The 23,923-nt window shown below is 47.7% G+C and overlaps 2 protein-coding genes across 6 annotated transcripts in view; one reads left to right on the top strand and one right to left on the bottom strand.

Moving 5' to 3' along the window:
- LOC123731752 (tripartite motif-containing protein 16) overlaps positions 1-23,923 on the top strand; it is a 240,257-nt gene that overhangs the window by 190,354 nt on the left and 25,980 nt on the right. The window lies entirely within an intron of this gene.
- LOC106568624 (tripartite motif-containing protein 16) overlaps positions 1-23,923 on the bottom strand; it is a 73,219-nt gene that overhangs the window by 44,107 nt on the left and 5,189 nt on the right. The window contains exons 3-6 of one of the 5 annotated variants that reach the window (XM_082968284.1): positions 22,915-23,148; positions 21,676-21,835; positions 21,491-21,550; positions 19,460-21,244 (exon numbers count right to left, since the gene is read on the bottom strand). The exons of 1 other annotated variant lie outside the window; for it this stretch is intronic. In XM_082968284.1, the coding sequence (XP_082824410.1) occupies positions 20,736-21,244; positions 21,491-21,550; positions 21,676-21,835; positions 22,915-23,148 (963 nt within the window). In that variant the 3' untranslated portion in view covers positions 19,460-20,735. Of the gene's footprint in view, positions 1-19,459; positions 21,245-21,490; positions 21,551-21,675; positions 21,836-22,914; positions 23,149-23,923 lie in introns of those variants that run through there. 3 more of the 5 variants (XM_082968283.1, XM_082968285.1, XM_082968286.1) reach the window with 3 other exon arrangements.

The following is a 23,923-nucleotide window of genomic DNA, read 5'->3' as shown; positions in this document are numbered from 1 at the left end:
GTAATATTCTCTTTTACCCTTATCGTATCTATACTTTGCTTACTCTTCTCCTCTCCACGTTGACTTGACAGGGGATTGTGATGCGTGATGGAGCAGCTGCCCTGGTTCAATGTGAACATGTCTCACAGGATAGTCGTACAAACTTTTCACTCTCGGGGAGACGTAGCACGCCATGATGGCTAATAGGGCGTCGAGATGGTGGTAGTGCGTTAACGGCACATACATGGGTCTGGTGAAGAGACTGTCCCTTGGGCCTATTGTCACATGGCCGCCTTCGGCGCTGCTGGCTCTCACGTTCACACGGTCCAGCTTTTCCTTCTCGTAATCTGTCAGGGTCCTGTCCTTCAAGAGGAGGCAGTCGTAGCAGCCTGCCATAGCCTTAGTGAAAGTGAAGTCTGTGGTATCCTGAGGTGTTCGATGGAGTTACGAGGTTAGGGGCTAAGCTTAGGTTGTCCTAAGAGTTTGATTAGGGAGCAAAGAGAGTTGCTGTCAGAGAGCTTTTCAGAGGTTGGCAATGGCTCTGTTGAAACCTATCTAACCAACGTGGTGTTCTTTTTGTGTGTATGGCTAATGGACTGATATTACCATTCTTTCTACACATCATATTCAACGGTCGACTCAGCCGAAAGCGCTGATACCATTTCAACTCAGGAGTCGTATCTACAGGACGGCGATGTTTGTGTGTGTGTGTGTGTGTGTGTGTGTGTGTGTGTGTGTGTGTGTGTGTGTGTGTGTGTGTGTGTGTGTGTGTGTGTGCTTTATCAAATGGTTTAAGCTTATTCATTGCTTTCAATGTGTCTGTTACTATTACCTGCTGGGGGTCTGGTGCTTTGCTGCACTATTTATTCCCTTCCAGAGACACTGATGCCACACACACACACACACACACACACAGACAGACAGACAGACAGACAGACAGACAGACAGACAGACAGACAGACAGACAGACAGACAGACAGACAGACAGACAGACAGACAGACAGACAGACAGACAGACACACACACACACACAGCTTATCTCCTGTACAGAGATTAGATATTGTAAAGGCAGGGCCAGGCCAGGTGCCATGAGGCTGAGAGAGGGAGGCATTTAATCACACACTAATGCCTTGGCTCCAGAGACACTGATGCCTCACACACACACACACATATAGCGAACTAGGTTACTGATTAGAAGATGGCCTATGTGGGGAGAAGACAATTCGACTCACTCCGTGTCTCTAAGTAAAGGAAATATGGCAACTGGCCTCAGAAGTGGTGGGGTTCCGTCTCTAAAGAGCAGCTAATATCATCCCTAAATAGACCCGAAGTCACTGTAGGAGCTATTGCCATCACGGCCTACTCTGGTGAGATGCAGGGAGGTGGGGGGGCTTTCAACGGGCAGTTCCCCAAGGTCATCAAAGCACATTGAAGTTATACAGGACCTAAAAAAAGATGGAAGACGAACACCCCAAGCCAGCTGCAACGATCTGTTATATGGATGAAGAGGAATGTGGATACCTCTTTGAAATTGTAACAGCAAAAGGACAACCATACAAAGTCAAGTTTGATAATTCGGGGTTTGTGCTTGATACAGATATACACTTTAACTCAATGACAAGTTTGCTGGACCATATGACAACGGTTGTAAAAGTGTCCTTTGTACTAAGACCCTTTCCTACAGCACAGGACCTGTGCATGAGCACGATGGATGTAACAAGAGGGAGAAGGAGGAGACCAGTGGAGACAAGTGGCGATCAACCCAGTCTCAAACGGTCCATACAGACTATCCCTATGACCAACCCTCCAGTTAGTCACTTCTATTATAGGTTGCACAATCTATGTCAATACAATACAAACCTGTTATGTTTAATAACATGAATGTATTCATAAGCTATGAACCACACCTAGTTTAATTAAATATATCCCAACAATCCCCCTTTTCGCTGGGTGTGGAACTTCGTGTTATCAACTCTGCCCTGCTCATTCAGAAAGTGATTATGGCTGGGCCTGCTCATTCAGCCGTGTCTGTATTATCTAACACGAGTCCCTTCATGGCACAATATCTTGGTTATTCATCTGTGGACTGTTACTCAACCGCTCGTGTGTATTCAACCTAGGGGTGCTTAGCAACCCATTTACCACTTAGCATAATGTGGCTCTCTCTCTCTCTTCCAGCTCTGGGGTATTGATCGTATTTCATCACAGCATATGGGATGAAAATGCCCCCACCATATATGTGTCTATGAGGGAAAGATGTACAGTCGAGGTCTTGGAAGGCTCGCGGGCTTGCCATTGCCATCTCCTGAGTGACTCTGTGGAGAATCCCAATGTCGTCAAGGCAGGCAGATCGCAAAAGAGCTAGGACATTTCTGAGAGCATCATAGTCCTTGTCAGTGCTGAGGTGATGAGAAGGTATGCAGACGTAACTGTCTGCACACTGGGGAAAAGAAAAGGATGATATTCCACTGGGTCCCATGATAACCCTGGCAAGACCTATTGTTGAGCAGAGGCCGCATGTGAATTGAAACTTCCCTCGGGCAGAAGCAACTAGAATGTCTAAAGCTCCTTTTGCGCTGTCCGATGCCCAGAGACTGTTTGACATCATGAAGGCTAAGACATTGATGAGAGCCTGCCTGTTGTCGTCATCATACACAGATAGGGTTCGATTGAAAGGAACTGTGTCTGTGCCAGCTATCTTGATACAGGAGCCACCGTTAATTTACATTTACATTTAAGACATTTAGCAGACGCTCTTATCCAGAGTGACTTACAAATTGGTGCATTCACCTTATAATATCCAGTGGAACAACCACTTTACAATAGTGCATCTAAATCGTTTAGGGGGGGGGGGGTAGAAGGATTACTTTATCCTATCCCAGGTATTCCTTAAAGAGGTGGGGTTTCAGGTGTCTACGGAAGGTGGTGATTGACTCCGCTGTCCTGGCGTCGTGAGGGAGCTTGTTCCACCATTGGGGTGCCAGAGCAGCGAACAGTTTTGACTGGGCTGAGCGGGAACTGTGCTTCCTCAGAGGTAGTGATGCGAGCAGGCCAGAGGTGGATGAACGCAGTGCCCTTCTTTGGGTGAAGGGCCTGATCAGAGCCTGAAGGTACGGAGGTGCCGTTCCCCTCACAGCTCCGTAGGCAAGCACCATGGTCTTGTAGCGGATGCGAGCTTCAACTGGAAGCCAGTGGAGAGAGCGGAGGAGCGGGGTGACGTGAGAGAACTTGGGAAGGTTGAACACCAGACGGGCTGCGGCATTCTGGATGAGTTGTAGGGGTTTAGTGGCACAGGCAGGGAGCCCAGCCAACAGCGAGTTGCAGTAATCCAGGCGGGAGATGACAAGTGCCTGGATTAGGACCTGCGCCGCTTCCTGTGTGAGGCAGGGTCGTACTCTGCGAATGTTGTAGAGCATGAACCTACAGGATCGGGTCACCGCCTTGATGTTAGTGGAGAACGACAGGGTGTTGTCCAGGGTCACGCCGAGGCTCTTAGCACTCTGGGAGGAGGACACAAGGGAGTTGTCAACCGTGATGGCGAGATCATGGAACGGGCAGTCCTTCCCCGGGAGGAAGAGCAGCTCCGTCTTGCCGAGGTTCAGCTTGAGGTGGTGATCCGTCATCCACACTGATATGTCTGCCAGACATGCAGAGATGCGATTCGCCACCTGGTTGTCAGAAGGGGGAAAGGAGAAGATTAATTGTGTGTCGTCTGCATAGCAATGATAGGAGAGACCATGTGAGGATATGACAGAGCCAAGAGACTTGGTGTATAGCGAGAATAGGAGAGGGCCTAGAACAGAGCCCTGGGGGACACCAGTGGTGAGAGCACGTGGTGCGGAGACAGATTCTCGCCACGCCACCTGGTAGGAGCGACCTGTCAGGTAGGACGCAATCCAAGCGTGGGCCGCGCCGGAGATGCCCAGCTCGGAGAGGGTGGAGAGGAGGATCTGATGGTTCACAGTATCAAAGGCAGCAGATAGGTCTAGAAGGATGAGAGCAGAGGAGAGAGAGTTAGCTCTAGCAGTGCGGAGAGCCTCCGTGACACAGAGAAGAGCAGTCTCAGTTGAATGCCCAGTCTTGAAACCTGACTGATTAGGATCAAGAAGGTCATTCTGAGAGAGATAGCAAGAGAGCTGGCCAAGGACGGCACGTTCAAGAGTTTTGGAGAGAAAAGAAAGAAGGGATACTGGTCTGTAGTTGTTGACATCGGAGGGATCGAGTGTAGGTTTTTTCAGAAGGAGTGCAACTCTCGCTCTCTTGAAGATGGAAGGGACGTAGCCAGCGGTCAAGGATGAGTTGATGAGCGAGGTGAGGTAGGGGAGAAGGTCTCCGGAAATGGTCTGGAGAAGAGAGGAGGGGATAGGGTCAAGTGGGCAGGTTGTTGGGCGGCCGGCCATCACAAGACGCGAGATTTCATCTGGAGAGAGAGGGGAGAAAGAGGTCAGAGCACAGGGTAGGGCAGTGTGAGCAGGACCAGCGGTGTCGTTTGACTTAGCAAACGAGGATCAGATGTCGTCAAACTTATTTTCAAAATGGTTGACGAAGTCATCCGCAGAGAGGGAGGAGGGGGGGGGGAGGGGGAGGAGGATTCAGGAGGGAGGAGAAGGTAGCAAAGAGCTTCCTAGGGTTAGAGGCAGATGCTTGGAATTTAGAGTGGTAGAAAGTGGCTTTAGCAGCAGAGACAGAAGAGGAAAATGTAGAGAGGAGGGAGTGAAAGGATGCCAGGTCCGCAGGGAGGCGAGTTTTCCTACATTTCCGCTCGGCTGCCAGGAGCCCTGTTAATGTCAACGTTCCACTGGGATGAACGTTTAGATGGATCGTTAGTCAGGACCCTTGTCTTGTTGTCATTGAGGACAGTGAACTTGGCTGGTATTTTGTCGAAGGTGCCTTGCTTGTATGTGGTAACTGTCATGTTGTCAATGATGAACAGAGTTGTCAATGATGAACCGTGCCACTTTACTATTAGATACCCCCTTTCCCTTTGTTTGCCTAGTCCAATGGTCATCATAATTTCCCTTTACGAGAGTGGTCTTCCTACACTTGGCGCAAGACGCAGATGATATCTTACGTAGAGTCTTGCACACATCAGGGTTGACAAAGGAACTGCTGCATACCACACAGCCCTGAGTCAACATCTCACTAAGGTCACACAGATCCTTTTGTGTGAACTTGCCAGGCTTAAGCTTTTCCAACAGCGACATCAAACTGCTTTCCAGCCGGAGTCCCTCCTTGGGATCCATAATGCACACCGTGATCATTCCGAGCAGGCAGCATACAGCGATGCACTTCCAACTCTTGAAGCGTAACAACCTAATGTCCAATGCACATTTAGAGAACAGCTTGGCAGCTACCAGTTTGACACTTTCATTCAGCACATGGATAGGTGACAGGGTACGGGATGTGTGTTCTCGAACATGTTCCAGGATGAGATACTTGCACAGTATACTGATCATGTTTTTACTGTGTGCGGGGAAAACGGATCCTTTCAATTTGGTAATTATCCGCTTCTCGGCCTCTTCTATCCCTTGTACATCTGACAAGATGTACACGTTGAATCTGGAAGATTCTGTAACACATGCCTTGTTTACCCAGTCCCTGTGCTTGACAATTCCCTTTAGATTACAAATTGTGTTCACACTATGCATCTTAATCGAGAGCGATAGGCATGCAGCTCGGATGTTAGAGATGTTTGTCAGCAGCTGATACAGGTCCTCTCCGAGGTCTACACAGGTGGTTATGTATCGGTCCATGACATTCACAGCCGGCATAAAGACAGAGTGGTGCTTCTGGGTGTAGATCATGTCGACCGGTATCATGTTAGCAAACCAGCTAACGGCCGCTAACCGATGGTTCTGGTAGTCGGTGAAGGTATCATTGGTTAGCTCCTGTGGATTAGGGTGATCCACCCCTGTCTCGTTTGCAGTGTTTGTACTGTGCAGAGACAATTGGTCCACCAAGGCTCGCTCCAGTTCAACCTTACCCATCTCTGGCATACCAAAGTCTAATTTTGGAAATTTGAACACGTGGCGATCCAAAGGGGTGAACGGAGTGCAGTCTTGCTCGTCCCTGAACAGCATACGGGGGACAAGGTGCTGTTTCCTCCTGGACTTGATCTGAGTAACTGTTGTTGTTGTTGCAGTTACAGTACAAGACTGTGCTTGTTGACAATATCCATTAAGGGGTTCCATTTCAATATCATCAGACCAGGTGATGTTCAGTGTAAGATCTAGTTCACATCCTCACCCTTTATAACCATTTTGGATATTTCATTTTACCAGTTGCATCAAGCAACGACTAGCCCTTCCGACCTCGAGCTACACAGCCGACCAAGCCTAATGGCAATAACCTCTGGTTCAGATAGACTTGTGAATGTCTGAGGGACGATGTGTGTTGCCTCAGGACTTGGAATTGTCCTTGTACTCTGTTAGTGTGTCAGGGGCTGTGACATAGCAACTACGGCTATTCCCCACTAGCAGTAGGAAATGATATGTACTCAATGGGACTACCAACACAGAAAGGAATAAAGACATGTCACAGGTCTACATTGAGTCACAATTTCTTTATTCATTGTACAAAGCATTGTATAAACTAACTTAAATGCATATACATGCCACAAATAACATAGGTGAACAGCATATCTGGTTCAATAAAGATTCAAAGGTTACACAGAACAAGTAAACAAATCATCTGTGAGGTTAGTTGTTAGTTACAAAACATGGTGCAAAATCACGCCTGGTTAAAGGGTTATCGGGCTCCCTTTTGTGATTGCAGCATTCCGTCATCGTCACACGGGACCATGGGATAGATTTTCCAATGATAGAGAATATGGAGCCCCTGAAGGTCTGCAGGGTTGTATAATCTGCGGCCGTGATATACATCCCGAGAGCCTCTATGATGTTCACGGCAAGGTCCTTATTCTGACCCTTAAACCTCTCGACATTGTACATGTCCAGCCAGGTTTTCACATTTGTGTGTGCCGTGTTTCTTTCGAATATACAGGCCAAGCCATCGACGATTGCTTCCACCAGGTTCATATCGTCGATCTCATCCTGATGAAAGTGCTCAGGGTGATGGGGGTTCTTCTCATAATGGTGCTTGAATCCAATGTTTGCCATGGCTGACATGTCATCCGTGTTGTCAATATACAGCTTCTCCAGTGAGCATGCTTGCACTACTTCTTCGGTCTGGTTACCTCTGTAACGTTTGTTGAGCAGGATCCGTTTCTTCTTGTTTACAGCCGCGGCTTCCTTGTCCATGTGTACGGCCATGATACCAGAGTACGCAGCTGCTTCAATTGCACTTGTCTTGCTAGAGTCGTGACACGCAATGCTTCTCACATAGTAGCGATCGGCAAGCAGGTCCAGAGTGCCTTCACAAGTCCTGGTTGCTTGTTCTAGAGCTCTGGCAACCACAGCGCCGATCACGGTCACAAACATGTTGTGTGAGAGGAAGGCTTTGTGGTGTTCTCTCAAGGGGAGACTATTCACCAAGGCTTTCTCACATTCGGGCTCCAGACGTTGGCATCTGAAGCGGCGCACAGGACATGCACCAGTTTGACAGTGCCGTACTTGGTCGTAGGGATCTCAATCTTCACCTTATTGGCACGTGCTCTCGTTACGATGTCATGTACGAAGGAATTCATCGGGGCTGGCTTGTAGACATATTTGTTATGCTCGGGGATCAAGGGTAGCGGGTTCGGTGGTACACCAGTAACCTTAGCAGGGGCTCTGTTTCTGGCATTAGGAGGTTTAGCAGAAGCCATTCTATGTCTCCCGAGTGGAGTCCTAACACGATGTAAATGTACAAGTCAGGGACGCAGGTGGTATCTTATGCAGGATACGGGAGTTGAAGCTAGCAAGGTTAATAAATAGAGATGAACCACATTATAGGTCCTATAGCCAGTGGGAAACTGGCTGCTGTCAGACGTGGTGATGTGTTTACAGGGGCAAACACATTAACATGGGCAAAAACATTAACATGGGATCCAATGTGTACTTTCCTCGCAACGGTGCAATTTGAAACAGAGAAACTGTGCACTTCATTGATGTAGCCCACTCTAGCCGACCTCTTACACTGGTAGGTTGCAGTGTGGTTGCACGTGTCACCATATATCATTAAGGTGTCTTTACTTGTTACGTTATGGGTAACCTTCATCCCTGACTGTATATTGAACCAGTCCTTCTATTTGGAGACATGGCCCCGTTGCTCGATGCGATATAACCTGTACATTATGTCCTCCTCTGTCAAGATAAGCCAGCTAGTGGTCATAAAGTGGTGAGGATTCGAGTTTGGACATACAAGTTGCAGAGGTGTAGCAGTGCGGTTAGGAAGAGCCTTAATCCTTGGGACTGAAGTGAAAGTAGTAGAAAGAGGCTCGGTGGTAACATCCTTGATCTTGGCCTCTGTGTGAGGTGTAAGGAAATTAAGGGCTGTGGCCATATCACCACTGGCATCCACAGTCTCAGTTGTAGTGCCAACATTCCAAGGTCAGGTTGGAAAGGCTGCATGTTTGGTTACTGCCATACTAGGCCTAATTGCTAGATACCCATATGTGTTGGGTAATGAAGTAGTAGAGACTGGTAGCTGATCCTCTGCAGACAGGATCGTGGCAGTTGATAGGGTAACAAGTAGATAGCTCAAGGGTATAGCTGACAACGCCATGGTTGTAACAACCAACACTGGAGATGATGTGGATACCTCAGACCCGTAATAGGCTAAATATGGCAATACCCAATACCCCCCTAACTACTACTTTAGATATACAACCTAGTTTCTCTGAAATATCAGTCTTTGGATGGAGCAATAACAAGATGGTCCGTTAATCCAACTGAGCTTAATGATGAATCACTTAACCGTTTGGTAAAACTATAGATGTTAAACTGGTCTGTCTGCTATATAAGGATGTAGAGACCCTACAGTAATAAAATGTGTTTAACCTCTCTGGGCTAGGTGGCACCAAATCGTCCCACCTACGTAACAGCCAGTTGAATCCTGTGGCGCGATTTTCAAATACCTTAGAAATGCTATTACTTCAATTTCTCAAACATATAACTATTTTACAGCATTTTAAAGACAAGACTCTCGTTAATCTAACCACACTGTGCGATTTCAAAAAGGCTTTACAACGAAAGCAAAACATCAGATTATGTCAGCAGAGTACCAAGCCAGAAATAATCAGACACCCATTTTTCAAGCTAGCATATAATGTCACAAAAACCCAGAAGACAGCTAAATGCAGCACTAACCTTTGATGATCTTCATCAGATGACAACCCTAGGACATTATGTTATACAATACATGCATGTTTTGTTCAATCAAGTTCATATTTATATCAAAAACCAGCTTTTTACATTAGCATGTGACGTTCAGAACTAGCATACCCCCCGCAAACTTCCGGGGAATTTACTAACAATTTACTAAATGACTCACGATAAACTTTCACAAAAAGCATAACAATTATTTTAAGAATTATAGATACAGAACTCCTCTATGCACTCGATATGTCCGATTTTAAAATAGCTTTTTGGTGAAAGCACATTTTGCAATATTCTAAGTACATAGCCCAGCCATCACAGGCTAGCTATTTAGACACCCAGCAAGTTTAGCCTTCACCAAAATCAGATTTACTATAACAAAAATGTCATTACCTTTGCTGTTCTTCGTCAGAATGCACTTCCATCGTTATATCCAAACAGCGGCGTTTTGTTCGTGCGTTCTAGACACTATCCGAAATGGTAAATCAGGGTCGTGCGCATGGCGCATTTCGTGACAAAACATTTCTAAATTGTCACGTCCTGACCAGCAGATGGAGCTGTTGGAGTAGTTTGGGGGTCAGGACGTGGCAGTCTTGTGTGTGTGTTTGAATGTTCTCTGTGTCTTGTGACTCCTGATCAGGAACAGCTGGGGATCGTTGTTCCTGATTGGGAGTCATATATGTAGGAGTATGTTTGTCACTGGGGGTTGTGGGTGGTTGTTTTTACACTGCGTTTATAGCCTGTAAAACTGTTACTGTTGTCACCTTTATTGTTTTTTCAAGTGGATGCTTTACTCTTTTTTGGTAATAAAAAAACCATGAGTATTCACATACCTGCTGCGCCTTGGTCCATTTATGAAGACAACCGTTACAGAACCACCCACCAAAGGACCAAGCAGCATAAGAGGAGGAAGCCACAGGAGAGAAAAAAGGAGGAATGGACTTGGGAACAGATCCTGGACGGAGAGGGACCATGGACTCAGGCTGGGGATTATCGCCTCCCGCAGTGGGAGATTGAAGCGGCGAGAGCGGAGAGGCGCTATTATGAAGAGAGAGAGCGCAATGAGCGCGAGAGGGACCCCCAAGACATTTTTTGGGGGGAGCACACGGGTAGCTTGGCCAGGCCAGGGAAGAGCCGTAAGCCAGCTACCCGTGACTACAGGGAGGTGCATATGAGGTGGAGGGCGCCATGTTACGCTGTGGTACGCACCATCTTGCCTATACGGACACACAGCCCAGTTCGCCCAGTACCAGCGCCCCGCAGGTGCCAGGGCAAGGGGAGCATCGAGCCGGAAGGGGTGATGCCAACCCTGCACTCAAGACCGCCAGTGCGCCCTTTCGGTCCGGTGTTTCCCGCTAGACGCACTAGCATGGAGGTGCGTGTCTCCAGGCTGGCACGTCCAATACCAGCCCCACGCATCAGGAGTCTAGTGTGTCAGCCCAGCCTCACCAGTCAACAGTCACCAGAGCTGCCCGCCAGTCAACAGTCACCAGAGCTGCCCGCCAGTCAACAGTCACCAGAGCTGGCCGCCAGTCAACAGTCACCAGAGCTGGCCGCCAGTCAACAGTCACCAGAGCTGCCCGCCAGTCAACAGTCACCAGAGCTGCCCGCCAGTCAACAGTCACCAGAGCTGCCCGCCAGTCAACAGTCACCAGAGCTGCCCGCCAGTCAACAGTCACCAGAGCTGCCCGCCAGTCAACAGTCACCAGACTGCCCTGAACTGCCAGAGTGGCCAGACTGCCCTGAACTGCCAGAGTGGCCAGACTGCCCTGAACTGCCAGAGTGGCCAGACTGCCCGGTTCTGCCAGAGTGGCCCTCCTGCCCTCCGGTCCAGCCCGAGGGGCCCTCCTGTTCCCGGCCCAGCCCGAGGGGCCCTCCTGTTCCCCGGCCCAGCCCGAGGGGCCCTCCTGTCCCCCGGCCCAGCCCGAGGGGCCCTCCTGTTCCCCGGCCCAGCTCGAGGGGCCCTCCTGTCCTCCGGTCCAGCCCGAGTGGTCCGTCTGCCAGGGTCAGCCCGAGTGGCCCGTCTGCCCGGCGCAGCTATCGGCGCCATCAAAGTGGGCGACGCCGAAGGTGGAGCGAGGTCCACGGCCTGCACCTGAGCCACCTCCAGGATAGGTGGGTTGGGGAGGGAGGGTGTAGCACAGTGCCGTCGTTGACGGCAGCCACCCTCCCTTCCTTATTGTTTAAGGGTTAGTGTTTATGGGTTTTGTTGGGGATTTTGTTTGTTGGTGTTTTGTTTTGTGGTTAGGTGCATTCCGGGGTCTGCACCTTGAGGGGGGGGGGTACTGTCACGTCCTGACCAGCAGATGGAGCTGTTGGAGTAGTTTGGGGGTCAGGACGTGGCAGTCTTGTGTGTGTGTTTGAATGTTCTCTGTGTCTTGTGACTCCTGATCAGGAACAGCTGGGGATCGTTGTTCCTGATTGGGAGTCATATATGTAGGAGTATGTTTGTCACTGGGGGTTGTGGGTGGTTGTTTTTACACTGCGTTTATAGCCTGTAAAACTGTTACTGTTGTCACCTTTATTGTTTTTTCAAGTGGATGCTTTACTCTTTTTTGGTAATAAAAAAAACCATGAGTATTCCCATAAATGCTGCGCCTTGGTCCATTTATGAAGACAACCGTTACATAAATATTCCATTACCGTACTTCGAAGCATGTCAACCGCTGTTTAAAATACATTTTTATGCAATTTATCTCGTAAAAAAGCGATAATATTCCGACCGGGAATCTGCGTTTCGGTAAATAGAGGGAAAAAAAGAAAGACGGGGGCGGCCAGTGTACGCGCCTAAGCCCACTGTCCCCTGATCGGCCACTTGACAAAGGCGATAATGTGTTTCAGCCTGGGGCTGGGATGACGACATTCAGGTTTTTCCCGGGGTCTGAGAGCCTATGGGAGCCGTGGGAAGTGTCACGTTACCGCAGAGATCCTTTGTTTTGGAAAGAGATGCCAAAGAAAGCCAATAAATGGTCAGACAGGCCACTTCCTGTAAAGGAATCTCTCAGGTTTTAGCCTGCCATATGAGTTCTGTTATACTCACAGACACCATTCAAACTGTTTTAGAAACTTTAGGGTGTTTTCTATCCATATCTAATAAGTATATGCATATTCTAGTTACTGGGTAGGAGCAGTAACCAGATTAAATCGGGTACGTTTTTTATCCGGCGGTGTAAATACTGCCCCCTAGCCCTAACAGGTTAAAGTAGAAACATGTAGATGACATGTATGATACATGGTAACATACATAATGAATACTGGTTATTGATCATTGATCCACATAGTGGATCCACAACAGGTCAGTGTTGTAGAACACGCTGTATTACTTCTACAACTAATAGAAGGACAGTAACTAAGGAGACGGGAGTAGAAACTAACGTGGCCATTGTTTCATCACAAGACAAAACATTCCAAGGATTCCAATGTACATAAGCAGGGGGGGCGTTACAGGTGCCCTAAATGGACAAACTACAATATCAATATACAGTCACCATATATAAGGGTTGTGCTCTTATTGTCTCTGTTGAGCAGTATCTGAGTATTCAATATATATGTTGTGTATGTGATGTCAAAACCATTACATGTGACCATGTTGTCTGGACTGTCTGTGGATGGGCCGGGCCGGACTGGGAACACGCACCACTGGCCAGGACGAGTGGCTAAACCGGCTTCACGCTTCAGTTCAGCAGTGCGTGTTCACAGTCCTGTCTGGCCCGTCCCTGCTCCCCGCACCAAGTCCACAGTGCATGTCCACAGTCCTGTCCGGCCAGTCCCTGCTCCCCGCACCAAGTCAGTGGTGCGTGTCCCCAGTCCGGCCCGGCCCGTTCCTGCTCCCCGCACCAAGCCAGTGGTGCGTGTTCCCAGTCCGGCCCGGCCCATCCCTGCTCCCCGCACCAAGTCAGTGGTGCATGTCCCCAGTCCGGCCCGGCCCGTTCCTGCTCCCCGCACCAAGCCAGTGGTGCGTGTTCCCAGTCCGGCCTGGCCCGTCCCTGCTCCCCGCACCATGTCAGTGGTGCGTGTTCCCAGTCCGGCCCGGCCCGTCCCTGCTCCCCGCACCAAGTCAGTGGTGCGTGTCCCCAGTCCGGCCCGGCCCGTTCCTGCTCCCCGCACCAAGCCAGTGGTGCGTGTTCCCAGTCCGGCCCGGCCCGTCCCTGCTCCCCGCACCAAGCCCACGGTGCATGTCCACAGTCCTGTCCGGCCCGTCCCTGCTCCCCGCACCAAGTCAGTGGTGCGTGTCCCCAGTCCGGCCCGGCCCGTTCCTGCTCCCCGCACCAAGCCAGTGGTGCGTGTTCCCAGTCCGGCCCGGCCCGTTCCTGCTGCCCGCACCAAGCCAGTGGTGCGTGTTCCCAGTCCGGCCCGGCCCGTTCCTGCTCCCCGCACCAAGCCAGTGGTGCGTGTTCCCAGTCCGGCCCGGCCCGTCCCTGCTCCCCGCACTAAAGTCAGCGGTGCGTGTCCCCAGTCCGGCCTGGCCAGTTCCTGCTCCTCGCACCAAGCCAGTGGTGCGTGTTCCCAGTCCGGCCCGGCCCGTCCCTGCTCCCCGCACCAGGTCAGTGGTGCGTGTCCCCAGTCCTGTCCGGCCCATCCCTGTTCCCCGCACCAAGCCCACGGTGCGTGTCCATAGTCCTGTCCGGCCCGTTCCTGTTCCCCGCACCAAGCCCACGGTGCATGTCCACAGTCCTGTCCGGCCCATTCCTGTTCCCCGCACCAAGCCCACGGTGCGTGTCCACAGTCCTGTCCGGCCCGTCCCTGCTCCCCGCACCAAGTCATTGGTGCGTGTCCCCAGTCCGGCCCGGCCCGTTCCTGCTCCCCGCACCAAGCCAGTGGTGCGTGTTCCCAGTCCGGCACGGCCCGTGTCCGGTCCACCGGTGTCCAATCTTGTTCCGGTCGACAGCTCCGCTCCAGAGCCTGAGCATGCCGCTCCACAGTGGTCCAGCCCGGGCCAGAGGGGTAGGGCTAAGGTGGAGGCGGGGGAAAGAACACGCCCGGGGCCAGAGCCTCCACCGAGGGTGAGGCGCCCACCCGGGTCCCCCCCCCAATAGACTAAAGTTTGGTGCGCCGGGAGTACGCACCGTTGGGGGGGGGGTACTGTCACGCCCTGACCAGGTGAACTCGGGTCAGGGTGTGTCATGTTGGGTATTTTTCCTTGGTTTGTTTTCTATGTTTGCGTTATAGCCTGGTGTTAGCTCTATGTGGTTTATTTCTATGTTGGGTTCTGTCGATTCCCAATCAGAGACAGCTGTCGCTAGTTTTCTCTGATTGGGATCACATTTAAGTTCCTTTTTCCCCCACGCTGTTTGTGGGGTGTTGCCTCTTTGTGTTTTGAGCAGTTAACGTATCGGCACACACCACAGTAATCAGATCACGGTGACCCGACAGTAATCAGATCATGGTGACCCCACAGTAATCAGATCACGGTGACCCCACAGTAATCAGATCATGGTGACCCCACAGTAATCAGATCACGGTGACCCCACAGTAATCAGATCATGGTGACCCCACAGTAATCAGATCCTGGTGACCCCACAGTAATCAGATCATGGTGACCCCACAGTAATCAGATCATGGTGACACCACAGTAATCAGATCATGGTGACCCCACAGTAATCAGATCATGGTGACCCCACAGTAATCAGATCATGGTGACCCCACAGTAATCAGATCCCGGTGACCCCACAGTAATCAGATCATGGTGACCCCACAGTAATCAGATCGAGGTGACCCCACAGTAATCAGATAATGGTGACCCCACAGTAATCAGATCATGGTGACCCCACAGTAATCAGATCATGGTGACCCCACAGTAATCAGATCATGGTGACCCCACAGTAATCAGATCATGGTGACCCCACAGTAATCAGATCACGGTGACCCCACAGTAATCAGATCACGGTGACCCCACAGTAATCAGATCATGGTGACCCCACAGTAATCAGATCACGGTGACCCCACAGTAATCAGATCATGGTGACCCCACAGTAATCAGATCATGGTGACCCCACAGTAATCAGATCCCGTTAACCCCACAGTAATCAGATCCAGGTGACACAGTAACATGTTAGAACAAACCAAGACCCATCCTAAATCACCAGGTGACAAAATGTTTTGACAAATAATTTGACAAATATTCCCCCCAAAAAAGACACTAAGGTAATCAGAATGGAGAGAAGCCTTACTCCTGCTCTGATTGTGTAAAATGCTTCACAACATCAACTGACCTAAAAGTTCATCAGAGGACACACACGGGAGAGAAGCCTTACTCCTGCTCTGACTGTGGAAAGAGTTTCTCTCGACTGGCCCAGTTAAAAAGACACCAAGGTAATCAGAAAGGAGAGAAGCCTTATCACTGATCTGACTGTAGATTTAGTTTTTTATCAACAGCTGAACTAAAAGGGTCATCAGAGAACACACAGAGGAGAGAAGCCTTACTTCTTCTCTTAATGTGGCAAGAGTTTCTCCCTATTGGGCAATGTAAAAACACACCAACGGATACACACTTGAGAGAAGCCTCATCACTGCACTGACTGTGAGAAGAGATTCTACAGATTGGTGTCTTTTTAAATGGCCCAATGTATACATAAAGGAGAGAAGTCTCATCAGTTTTCTCAGACCAGCTAAGATTAGTCACTCCACTTAATTCTCATCCCATAAAATAATTGTCAACTTTGAATTGGATCAGATGAAGAAAGCGTAGAACACTCTTGTAATCCTGTTGTTTTCACTGTGAGAACCGTGCAGAAAAAAGGGAGCATTCTAGAATGTTAGTCTCTCTTCTCTTTACTGATCAGCACCTTGTTGATATTGACATCTTGGATTTGCAATGATGGTTGAATATCCTCTGTGAGGCGTCTCACAATGGAGTCTGATGGTTGACTGGGTGGTACTGCTTCCCTCTGCAGTTTTCTGTGGGAATGAGCTTGTAGACACAACATATACTGAGTGTACAAAACATTAAGGACACCTGCTCTTTCCATAACATAGACTTTCTGTACAACACTTTGTGACATCGGCTGATGTCAAAAGGGTTTATAAATACATTTGTTGATGATGATAATGATGATGATATTAACAAACTTACCAAGTGACCTGTGATGAAATCTATTGTAGAATAAATGGAACCTGGATCCATTTCATTCTATTAACATGGTTGATGTGTGTTATAGCAGTAATGGGGTTAAACTGATATTAAAATGACAACTCCATAGGTGGTACCAGGTCAGGGGAGTTCATCTCTGCTCCCAGCATCCCTGGGACAGTACTGATCAACATAGCTGACCTGATGCAGAGGTGGACCAGTGATGTTTTCCTCTCAGTGGTGAGACTTGCCCTTCCATTTGAAACACCTTTACCTGAGATCGTACAAGACGTTACAGGCTTATTGCATGTGGAAACAGACCTGCGTTCAAATACTATTTAAAATAATGTTGAATACTTAATAAGCAGTGGTTGATTGAGATTGTTGAAATGGAATCAATGGAAATGTACTAAAAGTACAAACATCGAAAACATTTCTTGCTCAGTTTGTCCCTCCCTGTTTCAGTTGATTTTCTTCAGTTTGGTGCCTAGTGAATATGACTCAGGTCTCCGTGGAAACATCAATGTAAATTCACCTTTGATTTTTACTCCTCACTTTCCCTTTCAGGTCCATGGGGTTTTACTGCCCCCTGCAGGAGACTGGAGCACACTGCAGTCCCTGGCTTTCTTTGTGCAGCTGGACGAGGAGGCCTTCATCACCTGTTGTGATGGGTCCAACAAATATCCCCAGGTGAAGGCAGGGTCCTATCTCATCCAACACGTCAATGACTTTTATAGGAGGGAGGGAGCATTTCCAATGTTAAGCTATGGAATGAACTGTACATTTTATGGTGAATTTTAATACAGATTTACTTTAATAGAATAATTCCTTGAATGTAATGAGTTTGTGTATTGTAATTATGTTATTGAAATAGAATAAGTCAGTAATGTGAGAATAAATAAGTCCAGTCCAACCATTATCTCTCTCCTCTTTCACATCCCTCTATCATCTCTCCATGGGGGAGTACAACCATTACCTCTCTCCTCTTTCACATCCCTCTATCATCTCTCCATGGGGGATTACAACAATTACCTCTCTCCTCTTTCACATCCCTCTATCATCTCTCCATGGGAGAGTACAACCATTACCTCTCTCCTCTTTCACATCCCTCTATCATCTCTCCATGGGGGCGTCCCAATAATCTCTCCTTCCTCCTGAAGTGTGGCTTTCCTTCACTACTCCTCACAACTGTAAAAGCATTGGATTGGTGTTGACATGGAGTAGAGGGAGTTTACATATACCAGTCATTTCCTTTAAATACATGAAGGGAAGTGGACAAGTTCACACTTAGAGAGAAAGGAGATAATTGGGACACACCCCATGTGTACTGATAACTACAGGAATTAAACCATATTGACCATATCTATCAGAGAGAGAGAGAGAGGCAGACAGAGAGGCAGAGAGAGAACATCAGGTAAAGTTGTGGAGATGAGGGAATATGTGATCAGAACCCCTCCAGTCTGGTTAACCACAGTTAGGTCCAGTATGGACTATCAATACAAGTCACCATTTAGAATGTGATTCAGTTCAATGGGTCTTAACAGAACTGGGGGATGTCAGACATGAAGATGTCTAAACACAACTGGAATATTCACCCACACCACTAGCTCACCTCCACACAATCCATTTACAAGTTAAAACCTGTTGGGGCTACAGGTTAGCAATGAACCCCGAGACGGGATTGCTAACAAGGCTGGAAATTCAAAACATCAAAAATCTAATAATTTCAATTTCTCAAACAATCAACTATTTTACACAATTTAAAAGATAAACATCTCCTTAATCTAACCACATTGTTCGATTTTCAAAGAGGCTTTACGGCAAAAGCATAAAGTTAGATTATGTTAGGACAGTACATAGCCACAAAAGTACAAACATCCATTTTCAATTCAAGGTCAGGCGTCACCAAAAGCAGAAACCAGCTAGAATTATGCACTAACCTTTGTCAATCTTCCTCAGATGACACTCCTAAGACATTATGTTATACAATACATGCATTTTTTGTTCCATCAAGTTCATATTTATATCCAAAAACAGCATTTTACATAGGCGGGGAAATTCAGATTTTTTTTCTTCTCTCAAATGCTTCCGGTGAACAACGTTACAAATTACAAAATTACTATTCGAAAACATTGGTAAATTATAATATTGTCATTCAAATAATTATATTTTAACATTTCGTAAATGCTACTGCATTGCCATATTTCAAAATAACTTTACTGGGAAATCACAATTTGCAATAAACCGGGTGCTGTGCTAAGAACAATAGGCTAGGCTATACAGGTTAGCACCATCTTGTAACCATGTAATATCAAAATTACTATTGTCAATATTCCCTTACCTTTGATTATCTTCATCCATTGGCACTTCCAGAAATCCCAGGTCCACTACAAATGTGGTTTCTTTTGACAAAGTTCATAATTGATGTCCAAATAACTCCAAGTTGTTCCATGTTGTTAGCGCTTCGGTGGCTACTCAAAAGTAGCGCTGGCGGGGGGGTGGGACGTCACGGCGAAAAGTTTAAAAAATAATCTATTTACGTTCGTTCAAACATGTCAAACGTTGTTTAGCATCAATCTTTAGAGCCATTTTTAACGTGAAACATCAGTAATGTTTCAACCCGACGTCTCCTGTGTCTTGAAAAACGTATTTGAAAATTGTCTCGCGTCACATGATTGAGCAGGTGCAAGCAATAATGGAAGTGACGACATCCCAGGGAGGTCAACTTCCCTTCCTTGTCATCCGGTCACTATTCATCATAGACGCTTCAAACAACTTTATAAAGATCGCTGACATCTAGTGGAAGCCGTAGGTGTTGCGAAATGAATCCTTTCTCACTATGGTATCTATAAAACAATGATTAAAAAAAATAGTACAGCCACAAAATTCTTTTTTTCTCTCAGGTTTTCTCAGGTTTTTGCCTGCCATATGAGTTTTGTTATACTTACAGACACCATTCAAACAGTTTTAGAAAATTCAGAGTGTTTTCTATCCAAATCTGGTAATCATATGCATATCCTAGCTTCTGAGTTGGTGTAGGTGGCAGTTAAAAATGGGCACATATTTTTTTCAAAATTCTCAATACTGCCCCCTAGCCCCAACAGGTAGACACACCTTGGAATAAATAACAAAGGAAAACTATTACTAGATGAAGTTTAGTGTTGTATTTTTTATTTCCCATCACCATAAATCATATTTAATCACTGAACAGTAGCAGACCTAACTTCATCTGTTCCTGACTCTGGATAGTGGGTTAAAAAGACCATCAATCTCCAATGATATTAAAGTACTATTCTGAACATTACTGATATACTGAGTGGCAAGTCAAGATATCTGCTGGTTTTATTGTTTGGTCAATATCACCACCTGCTGGACAGGTTTAATGTTGCTGGACTGAGCAGTATGGGAGGATGAAAGATGACACATTTAGGGCCGGTTTCCTGGACATCTACATTGAACATGCTTTTTAGTCCAGGACTAGGATTAATCTGTGTCTGGGAAACCAGACCATATACGTTAGTAGAAAGTAAGTGATTCCAGCTTGTAGTGGGCTGACTAGTCCTGAATTGTCCTTTTGTTCCTGGACCATTTTCCATGCAGCTCCAGGTGACAGAGAACACATCAATTAGGGCCGAGCCTACAAGCTGATCAATGATACTGAGGAGAATTACATAGAGACAGAGAACCAACTGAGAAAACATATCAATGGTTCTGAATGACAACCAATATACATCAACACCATACATCATGATTCATGGAAATGTACAGATTAAAACATTGCACTTAAATAAATATGAATACATTGAATGTTTATTTTAATTCAGAACATCTGAAGATGAAATCAGTTAAATCATTGTAGATGAAACAGAGTAGAATAAATCATCACATCTGGGGACCATCACCACCAGCATGACTAGTATCTATGTGGACCCTACTACAGTTTAACCAGCTCAGCTATAGACTACACAAGCATGACTAGTATCTATGTGGACCCTACTACAGTTTAACCAGCTCAGCTATAGACTACACCAGCATGACTAGTATCTATGTGGACCCTACTACAGTTTAACCAGCTCAGCTATAGACTACACCAGCATGACTAGTATCTATGTGGACCCTACTACAGTTTAACCAGCTCAGCTATAGACTACACCAGCATGACTAGTATCTATGTGGACCCTACTACAGTTTAACCAGCTCAGCTATAGACTACACCAGCATGACTAGTATCTATGTGGACCCTACTACAGTTTAACCAGCTCAGCTATAGACTACACCAGCATGACTAGTATCTATGTGGACCCTACAACAGTTTAACCAGCTCAGCTATAGACTACACCAGCATGACTAGTATCTATGTGGACCCTACTACAGTTTAACCAGCTCAGCTATAGACTACACCAGCATGACTAGTATCTATGTGGACCCTACTACAGTTTAACCAGCTCAGCAGTACCAGTGAGCCAAAACCCAGGATAGAGGGGCTGAGTGAATGTGGTCTGGACTCTGTGGAGGAGGGTCATTGTGTCAGAGACACTGTAGAAGGACAGAGTACCTGCCTTGTGATCCAGGTACACTCCTACTCTGGAGGACTGAGGGCCTGATACTTTAGTCCCAACATTATTGTGTCTGAACCAATAATCACCTCTATAGCACTGTAAACGCCAGGACTTGTTATTGAATCCAAATCCACTACCTGTCCCTCTTCTTCTGATGTGTTTATATGAGACTGCTGTATCAACATCATCAGTCCACTCCACCTCCCAGTAACAGCGTCCAGACAGACCCTCTCTACACAGAACCTGTCTGTAGTTGATGAATCTGTCTGGATGGTCAGGATATGGTTGGTCTTGGTCTGTATAGGTCACCTTTCTGTTCCCTTCAGACAGAGAGAGGCGTGTGCATGCTGTGTTTGGGTCCAGTGTGAGCTGACAGGAATCTGGGAGAAGAGCAGAGCAGAGCAGAGCAGAGACCAATGAGGGGAGTCAGAACAATAAGTTAAGTCAGATACTGTATCTACCCTGTCTTTGATTAGAGCACAGCAGAGATCAAATCAGAGAAATATGAGGAGTCAGATAGATACCCAGTCTTTGATTAGATCTACTATTGCTATATATTTCTAGCGGGATTGTTAGGAGTGTCAGTAAAAAGAGACTGTTAGTTACTTCACAATAAAGAGACTCACATTGTAACAACTGTTCTCTGGTCTTGGGCTCTGGAGGCAGTCCAACATCCACTATATTCACTACAGACACACAAACACATTGACAGAGAGAGGGAATGTTATCATCATACCATATTCCACATGTATATGACTAGTAGGGAACTTTCAATGGTCTAAAGTTGATGTTCTTATTGTTTTCAACACACCTGTAGTGGAGATCTTGGTCCATTCTCCTTTAAGGAAGTCTTCTACTTTCTCTCTCAGTTCAGACACAGTCTTACTCACATCTCCAAAGTACTGAAGAGGACGGACAACGATGCTAGGTAAGTTTGAAGATACACTGATACTGGAGAGAGACTGATAACTCTGGAGAGAGAGAGAGATAGACAGAGAGAGGGAGAGAGAGAGACAGAGGGAGAGGGAGAGGAGGGAGAGAGAGAGGGACAGAGAGAGAGAGGTACAGAGAGAGGGGGACACAGAGAGAGGGGAGGGACACAGAGAGAGGGACACAGGGACACAGAGAGAGGGACACAGAGAGAGGGACAGAGGGACACAGAGAGCGGGACACCGAGAGAGGGACAGAGAGAAACACAGAGGGACACAGAGAGACACAGAGGGACAGAGAGAGAAACACAGAGGGACAGAGAGAGAGAGAGGGAGAGAGAGAGAGAGAGAGGGACAGAGAGATAGAGGGATAGAGAGAGAGAGAGGGACAGAGGGACAAAGAGAGAGAGGGACAGAGGTACACAGAGAGGGACAGAGGGACAGAGAGAGAGACAGAGGGACAGAGAGAGAGACAGAGGGAAAGAGAGAGAGAGAGACACCGAGAGAAAGGGACAGAGAGAGGGGGACAAAGAGAGAGGGGGACAAAGAGAGAGGGACAGAGGGACACCGAGAGAGAAGGACAGAGGGACCCAGAGAGAGGGGGACCCAGAGAGAGGGACAGAGGGACACAGAGAGAGGGACAGAGGGACACAGAGAGAGGGACAGAGAGAGAGACAGAGGGACAGAGAGAGAGGGGGGGACACAGAGAGAGGGCAGAGAGACACAGACAGAGGGACACAGACAGAGGGACAGAGAGGGACAGAGAGAGAGGGACAGAGAGAGAGAGAGGGACAGAGAGAAAGCGAGGGACAGAGAGAAAGAGAGGGACAGAGAGAAAGAGAGGGACAGAGAGAAAGAGAGGGACAGAGAGAAAGAGAGGGACAGAGAGAGAGAGGGACAGAGAGAGAGAGAGGGACACAGAGAGAGAGGGACACAGAGAGAGAGGGACACAGAGAGAGAGGGACAAAGAGAGGGACAGAGAGAGGGACAGAGAGAGGGAGACAGCAAGAGAGAGAGAGAGGGACAGGGACAGAGAGACATACAGGACAACATAATGATTGAGGTGAATAGTTTCACATTAAGTTAATTTCATATCACATGTAACAAGGCAGTTTAGTTACCTGGAGGAAATGGATGTGATCCTCTGTGTGTGAGAGCTGCTCCAGCTCAGTGCTTCTCTTCCTCAGCTCAGCTATCTCCTGCTTCAGTTGCTCCAGGAGTCCTTCAGCTTGACTCACTTGAGCCTTCTCTTGGGCTCTGATCAGCTCCTTCACCTCAGAGCTCCTTCTCTCAATGGAGCGGATCAGCTCAGTAAAGATCTGATCACTGTCCTCCACTGCTGCCTGTGCAGAGCGCTGTTAAGAGAGAGAGAGAGACAGAGACAGAGAGAGAGCGGGAGAGAGACAGAGACAGAGAGACAGAGAAACAGAGAGAGAGAGAGACAGAGAGAGAGAGAGACAGAGAGAGAGAGAGAGAGAGAGAGAGAGACACACAGAGAGAGAGAGAGAGACAGAGAGAGAGAGACAGAGAGAGAGAGACAGAGAGAGAGAGACAGAGAGAGAGAGACAGAGAGAGAGACAGAGAGAGAGAGAGAGAGAGAGAGAGAGAGAGAGAGAGAGAGACAGAGAGAGAGAGACAGAGAGAGAGAGACAGAGACAGAGAGACAGAGAGACAGAGACAGAGAGACAGAGACGAGAGAGAGAGAGAGAGAGAGAGAGAGAGAGAGTAGGTACAGTAGCTTCTGCACCTCATTGAGTCAGAACGCTGCCACCCTGCTCTCCATGTCCACCAGGCCTTGTCCCCCCTCCTGGACAGGCAGGTACAGAACACCACTTGGCCCTGCTCTACTCTCCTCCCTCCTGGTCCCCCCTCCAGTAGCCTGCCCCGTAGCAGAGCTAGACCCAGCCTCTGTCCCCTGAGTCCTAGTAGGCTGGACAATAGAACGAGTCAAAAACGTCCAAAGAACGTTGTCTGAGATGGAACACTAGCGAGGCCATAGGAAATGAATTGAAACGAACCTTCACAGAGCCTCTTCTGACTGGAATGATCCTTAGAATTCCATTTCCCCTAAATGGCACCAAAAAATGTCTACCTTTTTATTTTACCACTAAAACCTGTTCTTAGGACCAA

Source organism: Salmo salar, chromosome 23, assembly GCF_965601325.2.
Source record: "Salmo salar chromosome 23, fSalSal1, whole genome shotgun sequence".
NCBI lineage: Eukaryota > Metazoa > Chordata > Actinopteri > Salmoniformes > Salmonidae > Salmo > Salmo salar.
This window is presented reverse-complemented; position numbering and strand designations above follow the sequence as displayed.